Source organism: Drosophila virilis, chromosome 3 (assembly GCF_030788295.1).
Source record: "Drosophila virilis strain 15010-1051.87 chromosome 3, Dvir_AGI_RSII-ME, whole genome shotgun sequence".
Taxonomy (NCBI): Eukaryota; Metazoa; Arthropoda; class Insecta; order Diptera; family Drosophilidae; genus Drosophila; species Drosophila virilis.
Window position 1 is genome coordinate 8,898,770 of NC_091545.1, and position 11,791 is coordinate 8,910,560.

The window sequence follows — 11,791 nt, forward strand, 5'->3', positions numbered from 1 at the left end:
GGGAAACAACAGACGGATGCGACCAGATCCTTTTTGGCTGTATGTATACACTCATGTGTTGCACGGCGAAATTTCCCCTTTTTGTCTACAAATTTTCAATGAAATTCCTTTTTGTAAAACATCTGTTGAAGATGTCTATTTATAAGGCAAGGGCAACAGCAGCAGCAGCAGCAGCAGCAGCAGCAGCAGCAGCAGCAGAGGCAAAGGCGGCATTAATTTGTTGTTGTTGCCAGTCAAAAGGTGTGCATCAACAACAATGAAACAGCACTTACGCACAGCAACAACAACAGCAACAACAGCAACAACAACAAGCAGCATTTGTTGCAGCTTCCTTTTTGGCTGCCACTTAACTGTAACTCACTTTAGTCATTATAACAACACACACACACACACACACACACACACACGCGCAGACAGATTCCTACCTGAAGACTACCTAGCATCATAGTCCATGCCACCAGCTGACGCAGCTCGGATACACACCACCTCACACACACACACACACGCACTTTACATAGATACAGCTGCCTAGGAAAATTGTAAGAGCCTACGCCTCAGCGACAATCAGTGCAAGAAAATCTTGAGGTCGATCATCTGTAGTTTATGGGCTTCTTTCTTACTCACGGCCAGCAGCAGCAACAACAACAACAACAGCAACAACAACAACAGCAACAACAACAAAAGCAATAACAACAAATCTAACCGTCGAATCGTTTCCAGTTTTGATACCCTGCAATTGAAACTGCAAGTGCAGCATATTGGTTTTCGAGCCGAGCTGTAATAATGTCTAAAGATGTGTTGGCCACGCCCATTGCTGCCTTTCTTTTGTTTGTATATGCCACAGTCCGAGCACAAATTTAACAGCTAGTTTTAGATTTGCCGCCTCTTCTGCTACAGTTTGCCAGGCACTGTCCTAGCTGGCACAGTTTTAGCAGCACATGTCGCCTTAACACTTTAAACAGGGTATTGCGCAGTCGTGCAATTGCAGTTGGCTGGTTTCTAGTTGAGCTCTTGTTGTTGCTGTTGTTGTGTTTGTTTTTGTTGTTGCCTCATTTGTTGGTGATTTGATCTTTTTGCTGTGCGTTCGTTCATCCTCATCTCTCACCCCCTCTCTCGCTCTCTCTCAGCTTCAGTCAGCCAGTTAGCTTCAATGATTACTATAAAAGTAAAGAAAAATGTACAACAACAAAAAGCAGCTAACATAATCATCAGCATCATTATCAAGAGCATAGACGCAGACCCGATATATATACATATACATATGTATATACACTATAAATGTGTATGTGTGCAGTCAGCATGTGTGTGTGTGTGCGTGTGTGTGTCTGCTTGTATCTGGTATCTGTTGTATCTGTATCTGTGCCTGTGTTTGCCACATGTGCTGCTCATTTGCTTTGAAAACTATTAGCTGCCCTTTGCTGCTGCTGCGACTTCTGCTGCTGCTGCAGCATCCACAACATATGGCCTTTTAGACGACTTGCGTCTGGTTTTTAGTTTTTACTTCTTTTAGTCTCTGGCTTGAGCTGTCTGTCACAGCCGCCAAAGCGCCGCGCGCCCCGCACTGCATCCTGCTGCTGCCGCTGCCGCTGCCGCTCCCCCCGCAGCTCGTAGCATTTAAATAGTTTAATGATCTGTGCTGCGACTGCGACTGATGCTGCGGCTATGCTGTGCCAGCCGCTGTGCATACCGATTGATTTCCCCCGTTGCCCTTTAATATGCCCTGTAAGCCCGTTGAATATGGCTAAAAAGGGTATCTTGCTCATGTGCCAATGTTTGTAACAGGCAGAGGCAAGCATCTGCCAGCTCATAGAATATTCCTATGTTAAGCTAGGGACTTCAAAGTTAAACTCAATATGCTTCTGTATGATGAGAGAGCTTTCCTTAAACTGATAAATATTGATTTTGATTCATAGTTTTGTAAGCAAATCTCGAGAACTATAAGCACTATGTACATCAAATTTTGTATGCAACTTCTTTTTTAACACACACTTATTGAAAACATTTCACTTTATGAATAGCTTCCTCCCTTACCTAGATACTTGGGAAAAACAAGTATTTGTTAAAGCTTGCGACTTGAGCTTTGGTATGTTTACACATCTGAATGTCATTAACAATTCCTAAAAGTTTCATATGTATAGCACATAAGATAGCAGAGCTATGCAAGTTCGAGGTAAAGGAACGTATATAAAAGGAAGCTGAATCAGGGTATCTGCTGGTCGTTCACTACCGTCTGGATTACTCTTGTATTTACCCTTCATTTTACCAAGTCTTTTCCGTTACCGATTTACTGCCACGGGACTGCGCAGTTCTTTGCCTGCAGTCATTAGTGTTTCCTGTGTAGGTTTTCCATTTGTCGCCGTCGCCGTCGCCGCCAGCAGCTGTATCTGCAACTGCAACTGCAACTGCAACTGTGTATCTGTATCTGTAGCAGTAGCTGTATCTGTATCTGTATCGCATGCTCGCCCTTAAGGCAGATCCGCACATATTTTTAGCAGGCGTCGCGCCAAAATGCATTCAAAACGAAACTTATTTCCACAGCAGCAGCAAAAAGTGGCGCACTCTTCCGCTCCCGCGCCCTGAAAGCGCCCCAATATGATATAAGCATAAATGAATAATAATAATATTTAAATAATAATAATGATAAGAGTGCACGAGCCAATAATCTTAATATGCTAGCCCTGATTTTTATTTATAATAATATAGTTGTATGTCTATATATATATATGTATGTCGATTTATATAGACGGAGCCATTGCTGACTGTTTCAGAAATAATTGTGAATTTCCGCAGTTCAGCGATTTTTGCCAAATTAATAAAATAGCAGAAATATTTAAACGCCCCGCACCACGTGATGCCCCAGCACAGTGAACGCTCGCTAAACGCAACGAACTCAAATCGAATTCCGAATCTCCAAAAGCCCCATCATATCATATATAGAGATACATATATATCACATGCAATCTCTTGGCTGCACTTCATTTGCGAAAGCTCGTGTTAGCGGGCGCTCACTGTACTGGCATTATCATCGCCTGCTTTTAAGTAAATGTAATAAAAAAAAAAAAAAAAATTCAGACAACATGTGAATAGATATTTAAGATCTTAAGCTGTTTATTTACGCAGGCTTTCCTGCACATTTTATTGCCACATTTAATTTGGCTAAATATGTCCATTAATTACGTGGCTTAAATGCGTTTTGTATTAACGTTTATGACTAGTTCATAAAATTGGCTTTTATCGAGGTTTTCTTGCTGTTGTCGCTGTTGTTGTTGCTGTTGCTTTGTTTTATTTTTATTTATATTTTTATGATAATTGGGTCATGCTGACATTTCTTAAGCGTTCAATTAAATGCATATAAATGACAGTGGGGCGCGACCCCACACTCCACTCGCCCCCCTCCCTGCCACTGCCACTGCCCCTGCCCCTCCCTTGACCAGCTGCAACTCCAATGTCAACGCCGCCCACGAGGCACGGCCCTCAAAAGTGGCCCCGGCTTAAAAGCCAGAACGGCAAAAATAACAACAAGAAAAAAAATGTAAGCAGCAGAATTATAAATAAATATAGAATAATAATAATAAAACCTGTTTGCATTTGATTTGCCTGAGTTTATTTTTAAATAAAAGCGCAGCGAATTGTTGTTGTTGTTGTTGTTGCTGCAGGTTGTCTGCCTTAAATAATTCTATTTGAATTGCAACTGGCAAACAACAAACAAAAAAAGATACAATGGCCACAAAAAAAAAACCCCGTCGAATCGTTTGAATGAAAGACGACAACGCTGATGCCGACAGCGACTGCGACAGCGACTGCGACAGCGACTGCGACAGCGACGCCAGCAGGGAACGGCAAGTGCGACGGCAACTTGTGACTTGTTCTGTGGCGCCCGCAACGTCAAGTTCACTTATTAATGAAAACGTTTCAAATTCAAATGGCAAATTTCGTTTTGTGCGACACTCAATGAGCAACAGCGGCAATAACAGTGGCAAAAATAGCAGCAATAACAGCAACAGCAACGGCAGTTACAACAATAACAGCAGCAACAACAGCAGCAACGATAACATAGGCAATAACAGCAGCCAGCAGCAATAATCGCAAGGAGTAGCAGCAATAACAGCAGCAGAAATAACAGCAGCAACAACAATAACAGTAGCAACAACAGCAACAATAACAGCAACAGCAGCAGCAGCAGCTTTAACAGTGTCAGCAATGTTAAGAATGCTTGCGTTATGTACTTTTCGAAAAATTGGCAGCACTTTTTCATAACTTCTGGCCAAGGTCAAAGTTTGCCAGCGCTGCTTGCTGCTTTTAAATACAACAACAACAATTAAAATGAACAGCAACAATTCAACAATATTCGAAAGCAATTAAAAATCAGAAAAATCTTTATAAATTACGTACACCTTTTTTTTTTTCTTACTAACTTTTGTTTGTGTTAATGCGCTGTGCCAATTAATTTAAGAATGAAATCGAAAATCTTGGCGCTGCGTGTCTTTTTTTATGCTGTTGGTTTTGGGCGTGGCCAAAGCAATAGATATAAACAATAAAAAAATAAATAAACAAATAATTATGCATTCAAATTTAGGCCAAAGGCGATTAATAGGAAACATTGGAGACGAGCAGAAGTAAACGCTGGCACCTTTATCGTGTAATTATTAATTTATTTCATATTTATTCGCCATTTAATGTTTAATGTTAATAAATAAGCACATCATTTGCACAACAGCAACAACAACAGCATTTGATAATCCCCCTGACAATAACATAAAATCGAAATTTTCTATTAAAAACGAAATGAAAATCAAAAGGAAATTTTCAAATCACGTTTGCCGCGCCAAAACGATTGGCAAACACACACTTCGAGTATTTCGCTGTTTCTTATTTTCTTTTTCGTTTTTGATTTTCCTATAGTTTTTCTTATTGGCAATCAGCAGCAGCGATGCTCAGCTCCACGCCGCGCTGGCCCCCTCCACGGTTGGCTCTTAGCCTGGCCGAAAGCCCATTCCTCATCTGTTGGCTGTTTATTTCGATTTTGTTTTTCTCAATTGTGGTCATTCTCGAAAATTGTTTTTGAGTACCGGACATGACGTCAATAAGTGGGCGTTTGTGTTAATTTTTATACCAACACACACACACACACACACTCACACAAAGTATATACGTGTATACTTATGTAAAGGTGAATCTATAAAGATCCATTTTGCTGGCTTTTTTGTTGTTGCTGTTCGCATTTGAGGCGAGCAGCTTTTGTAGGCTGCAAAATACTCATAATAATACTAATGCTTGACGCTTTTTATTGGCCATTAGCTATCGCACACATACATATATGCATATATATGTATAGACACATATATATGTTATATGGAGCATCTTGGGCTTTATTAATTTCCTGTATTTACCTATTTGCGACTCGTGCCACGCATTTAATAATGGCCATGTGTATATTTGGTCTTTAATCGCCGCCAAATTCGCATTAATTGGATATAGTCAAAGTACAGTGAACGCTCGCAGCAACGAACACATCAACTTTTCCATTTCTAGACAATTTTAATTGCGCTGCCTCTTCTAATTTCCGTGCCAAATAAAAATAAAGGGCATTCTTTTTATTAATAATAGAAAGCAATTAAAATGGGTAAAGCGATAATTACTTTTATTTGAAATTTTTACGAACCGCGGGAGTGGCTATTAAAAGATAATCAAGGTTATGCGGTTCAAATGTTTAAAGCTGATTAAAATACAACAAAAAAGTATATTAAATAAATTAAATAACAAATTGTTAGTGGAGCCAAGCAATTCTTGGACTGCAAAATCTTGTCTAAGTGAGAAGTCCAAATTCATAATCCCAACAAAAACATAGCTAAACAAAGGCCTAGCTCGGTTCTGCGGAATTCCCATTAAACATGATTCCCTTTAATAAAACAAACTACAAAAAAAACAAAAACCAACCCAGTCAAATTAGCAAAACTCACATTTAGGGAGCCGCAAGCTTTAATCTTGAAAATATCATGTGTCAACGCGGCGAATTCAACTGAATTTTAATGTTTAGTGACGGTTCGAGACATTTGAACGAAGAAGAGGAAGAAAATAAAAATTAAAACAAACTCTAAATAAACAGCTCAAAAGGGGGCCAACTGCAAATAGTGCTCCATTACAAGCTACCCTGCAATAACAAATATTTTAAGGGTATATACAAAAAAATAAACAAACTGCTTTCTTAGAGATTTTGTGTATTTCAGCTGGGTTTGAGCCAGCGACCTCTCGCTTTTTGGTATTAAATTGTAAAACAAAGTTTATTATCTTCAATTGAGGTTAAGATACAAATTTATACATTTCTATACCTATGAATTCTATTGTAACCCAGGCTGGGTTTGAACCGGCGACTTTTCGCTTCTCCGATCTACATATTAAAACAAAATTTACGAAATGTCGTTGATTGAAAAAGATGTAAATTGTATATACTTCGATATTTTTTTTTATTTACTGCTGGGTTTGAACCGGCGTATTATCATTTCTGGGGTCTAAATTTTATATAAAATTTATAAACTCTAAATATTAAAATACAAATCTATACATTTGAATATTTTCTTTAATTGCTGCTGGGTTTGAACTGGCGACTTTTTGCTTGCTGGTTTCGAACGTTCTTAAACTATTCGTTAGTCTCATAAACTTTTGACTAGTATTAGCATACCCAATTGTTTATATGTTATGGCAACAGGGCATAAAAAACCTTGCATTATGTTTACACAAAAGTCACGCCAAAGATTTTGACCTTTTTCTTGGACGTTGAGCTGTTTTTTTTTTTTTTATGGCACAGCCATAAATTAATTATAAACAAGCAAATTTTTATATTTAAACTAAATAAGCAGAGTAAAAACAAAAGCAAAAACAAACCAAAACCAATTCGTGCCATAATGCAAAGGGGCGTGGCCTTCAATTTGGAAACTTTCAAAGAATCAAAACGAGAACATGAACGTGCCATTCGAAGGCAGCTGCAGTTAGATGCAATTAATTTTAAGTTAATTTTATTAATATTTGTTTTGTTTTGTTTTGTTCTTTTTTGCAGAAAGCAATCGCCGCTGTGCTTGGCAAATTGTCGGAGCAGCACGTGCGCTAGGATGAAGGCAAATCGCAACGATTTCGGGCACAGCAACTACCGAGGGAACTATTGAGGGGAGAAATCATTTGAAGCCGTGCAACAGCAGCCGTAGAAGTAGACGTAGACCTAGCCGTAGCCGTAGACGTAGCCCGAGTGCAGTGCAGTCTGCAAGGCTGGTGTTTGGAATTGGCTTTTGAAGCACTTCATGGATCGCAGAAATGGCGGCGATCCCTTGGCGCCACCCCGGCCCCCAAAGCTGCTACCGCGCGTGCATCGACCAAGGGCGCCGGAGCCAACAGCGTTAGGTGGCGACAACAGCAGCAGCAGCAACAGCAACAGCAACAGCAGCAGCAGCAGCAACAACAATCCGAGTATTAGCACAAACACTGCAACACTTGCAACAACAACAGCAACAACAACCAGCAACAACAACAACAACAACAACAACAACACGATATCTATAATACCGACAACGGCGGACTTCGACGACTATCAGATACATCATCTGACATTTCTGCCGCAGCGTCCGAGCAGCCTCAGCCGGAACAGCAGCAACGCCTCCTCCTCGACGGCCACGGCGAACAGCAGCGCTGGTTCCACCTCCAGCTTTACGCGTCGCCGTCCGCCCCCGCCGCTGCTGACGCCCGTCGGTAGCAGCAACAGCAACAACAACTTCCTTAGTCATTTCCAAAGCGCTGAGCCCGTGTCGGCACTGTTGTCAACGGGTCAGCCGCCCGCCTCCCCCGTCACGCTGGCGCAACCGCGACCCGAATCCGAGAGGCTCACCAATGAGTATGTGGACACGCCGCTGCAGCATGCAACGCGCAGCCAGCATCCGGCTGGGCAGCAGGACAATGGCCAGACAACGACGCATCATCTGCTGCTGCTGCCGCAGCGGCAGCATCAACAGGTGCATCATCAGGCACCCGGCGGAGCGATCCACGCACAACATGCCCATCATCACATCAATCGACTGGCGACGGTGGCCACCTCGACGTCGGCGTCAACAGCGACAGCGGCAGCGACAGCGACGGGCATCGATGGCACCGACGGCTTATTACATTCGCATTTGCACCACACTCCCGCGCAGCATCATCCCCAGCAGCAGCAGCAGCAGCAGCAGTTAAATGGCCACACCAAAGCAACACCCGCCTCCAAGTTTGGTCCGCCGCCGCCGGCGCCACGCGGCGTCCTCGGTCTGGGCTTTGCGGCGGCAGCCGCAGCGCAGCCTTTGACGCAGCCGATCACCAAGCAGCCCGCCTCCGGCAAGGAGCACATGCACGCGCTGGAGGAGCTGCTCCAGCAGCAGCAACAGCAGCATCATCATCAGCAGCCGGGCGGCGGCGGCCAGCTGGGCGCGCCCATTGTGATGGGCGGAGATCCGTCGCTGCTGAATCCGATTGTCTGTCCAAGGTGTGGCATGTGCCGCTGCGAGCAGTGCCAGAGCCCGCGCCCGCTGCCCCAGACCTGGGTGTGCAACAAGACGTGCCTGTGCAGCGCCGAGTCCATCATCGACTACGCCTCGTGCCTGTGCTGCGCCAAGGCTCTGTTCTACCATTGCGCCCGGGACAATGACATGGACTGCGACGATGGCACTGGAACACCCTGCGTCGATAATCCCTGCTCCTGCGGCCCCTACAAGCGCACCCAGCGCTGGGGCTGGCTGGGCGCCCTCTCCATCGTGCTGCCCTGCCTCTGGTGCTACTGGCCCATGCGCGGCTGCATCAAGCTCTGCGAGAAGTGCTACGCACGGTTCGCGGGTCGCGGCTGCCGCTGCCAGGGCAACAGTGGCAACAGCTGCGGCTCCGGCGCCGGCGGCATCGGCTCCACCAGCAGCATGATGCCCATTGTGCCGCTCGGCGGCGGCGGCGGTGGCAGCCCCAACGTCAACGGCGGTGGCGTCTTGAATGGATCGCAAAATGGTGGACTTCAGGCGAATGGCAAGGGATTCGAGCATGGCTGCAGCGCGGCCAGCCGGATATTGCGCAAGGGCGATCTGACGCCAGAGAAGCGGCTGCTCGACTCCAGTCCGGACTACTAAGCATGGGCGCGTTTTGTGCGCGTTTTTTTCCGCGCGTAAAAAACGCGACACACGACGTAAGCTTAATTAAGGGCGGGACGCAGAGCGGGAAGCTTCGAAATTTAATTATATATACACACGCCTATATATACAAATATTAAATGTATGACTTAAAGATAAACGCCTATATATATATATATATACCGATATATATATATATACAAATATTAATTGTATGATTTAAAAGATATACAAACAACAACAAAAAATGTTTAATGTATGATTTAAAAAAAAAAGGAAAAGGAAAAAAGAAAAGAAAAGAAAAAATAAATAACCAAAGACTGCAAACAGATAATTATTAATTATTAGAAATGTTATTTAAAAAATAATGTTCGCTTAATTTAAACAAAAACTAATTCAAACAAAACTAAAAACAAACTAAAACTAAAACTAAAACGAGCAACAACGCATTCAATTGAAATGTGTTTTTTTTTTTGTTTTATTTTAATATATTTTGCATTATTAATTTTTGGCGAGGTTGTTTTTTTTTTTTATGTTTCAAAGTCAACTTTTTCTTAATGCAAGCAAATAATTCCAATGATATTTCGAGAACACCAATGAATACAGTCTGTAAAGTAAACCTAGCCGGAAACAAGCGAAAGGCAACTTTTAGATAAATATATATACCTAATGAAAACATACATACATACATACATACATACATACATACATACATACATACATACATATATATATATATTATATAGCTGAACACAAGACACCGCAACTAGGCAAACATTTTTAAGATAACAGTCCATTTTGATGTTGTAGCTAATGCAAAAAAAAAGAGTATTCAAAATTATGCACATTTTATGTCTATATACGATCTATATAGTAGCAGCAGCAGGAAGAAGCAGCGCAAATGCGGTACGAATTTAATGGCTAATATTATGTATCAAAAAAAAAAAAAGAAAAAGAAAAAGAAGCTGAGAAAAATGAATAAATTAAAAATATTTTGGTATTTAAGTCCAGCTAAAGATGTATCTTAATGTGCTTATGTGTGCGTGTGTGCGAGTGTGTGCGTGTGTTTGTGTGTGTGAGTGTGAGTGTGTGTTGTGTACATATGTGGAATCTAAAGTCAGTTGGCCATAAAAAAAAGTTTACTTTACTACAGGAAAATAAGCAAAAAAACAACAACAAAAAACTGATAACATAATTTTATAATAAATACTAAAAAAAAAAAAATGAAAAACAGATACGAAAATTAATTTCATATTAATGTATTTTATATGAAAATTGTTAGTTTTTTTTTTTTTTGTTTTTTGTACAAAGAAAATACTGAATTGTGCGCACAATTCCTCAACATATGCCTAGAAAATCAAGCAAGCAGCAAAATTAATATAAACAAAAACAAATGCAAGAAAAAATTCCAAATAACAAACAAGAACTAATTTAAAAATATAAATAAAACAAAGCCAAACAAATTCTTAAATACATTAATTTATATGCAGCAAAATAAAACAACAAGAACAATTTTATATACATATATATATATGCAAAACTAGAGAAAATAAAAAGAAAATCAGCAAAAATTAAGCTCCAAAATTTACACAAAATTAATGTTGAAAAATATACATACAAAAAAAAAAAAAATAAATAAAAATAAAACACAATTTACCATATGTTATAAATGTATATGTTATATTTAAGCTAATAGCTGAGTAATACACAAAACAAACATATACCATGCTTAAAACCTAACTATTAAATGAGATAAAAACGAAAAACAACAACAACAACAAAAAAAAGAAATCCAACAAAAAACATGAAAAACAAACTCCCTAAAGATAGTGAAGAGAAGAGTAAAAGTAGTAGAAGAAGAAGAAGAGGAAGTGAAAAGAAGAAGAGAATATTGAGTAAACAATTAATATTTAAGGCACTATACATACATACAAGCTATACATATAATGAATATTTATTTTATTTGTACATTTTACTATAATTAAATAAACTGAGTAGTCCGTTTTGGTGAATGATGCCGCCGCGTCGGGGCTTGACCGTGTGTAGACCCCCCGACGCCGACGACGTTGATGATGGCAGAACTTTATGTAATGTTTTTAGAATGTATGTTCCGTTAAAAACTACAAAATAAAAAAAAAATCATATAATACTAAATATTAACCGCGACTCTATTTTCAATTGCATACAAGTGCGTGTGTGTGAGTGTTTGTGTGTGTATGCAAGTGCGTGCGTGTGTGTGTGTGCGTTTGCCGCGTTGAAATGAACGATGACGTGGACGACGACGTCGACGTCGACGTCGACGCCGACGATGCAGCCGTCGCCTAAATCGCTGCTGTCTGTCTGCCTATGTGTGTGTGTGTTTGTGCTTGTGCGTGCATGTGTGTGTGTGTTGCTGTGCCAAATGGCTATGGCAAAATAAAACTAAAGCAGCTGTTTCCGGTATTTGATTGATAGTGAACTGGCAGTTTGTTTATCTCGCGCACACGGACCGACCGGAGACCCGCCTGCTGCTGTTGCTGCTCCAGCCGCAGCCACAGGCGCAGCTACAACCGATGCCGCTGACGCTGCCCCTGGCCATTTCTCTCTCACTCGATTATGCTGCACACGCATCACATGGCATGGATGGGCCAATCCAGTGGCAAACGTCGCTGCTGCCGCCGCCG

General features: G+C 41.3%; 1 protein-coding gene across 2 annotated transcripts in view; it reads left to right on the plus strand.

The window, feature by feature from the left end:
- sty (sprouty signaling antagonist) overlaps positions 1-11,288 on the plus strand; it is a 29,911-nt gene extending 18,623 nt beyond the window's left edge. For both annotated transcript variants that reach the window (XM_015175698.3, XM_002046799.4), the window contains exon 2: positions 7,055-11,288. In XM_015175698.3, the coding sequence (XP_015031184.1) occupies positions 7,293-9,128 (1,836 nt within the window). In that variant the 5' untranslated portion in view covers positions 7,055-7,292 and the 3' untranslated portion in view covers positions 9,129-11,288. The remainder of the gene's footprint in view (positions 1-7,054) is intronic.
- Positions 11,289-11,791: the final 503 nt, after the last annotated feature.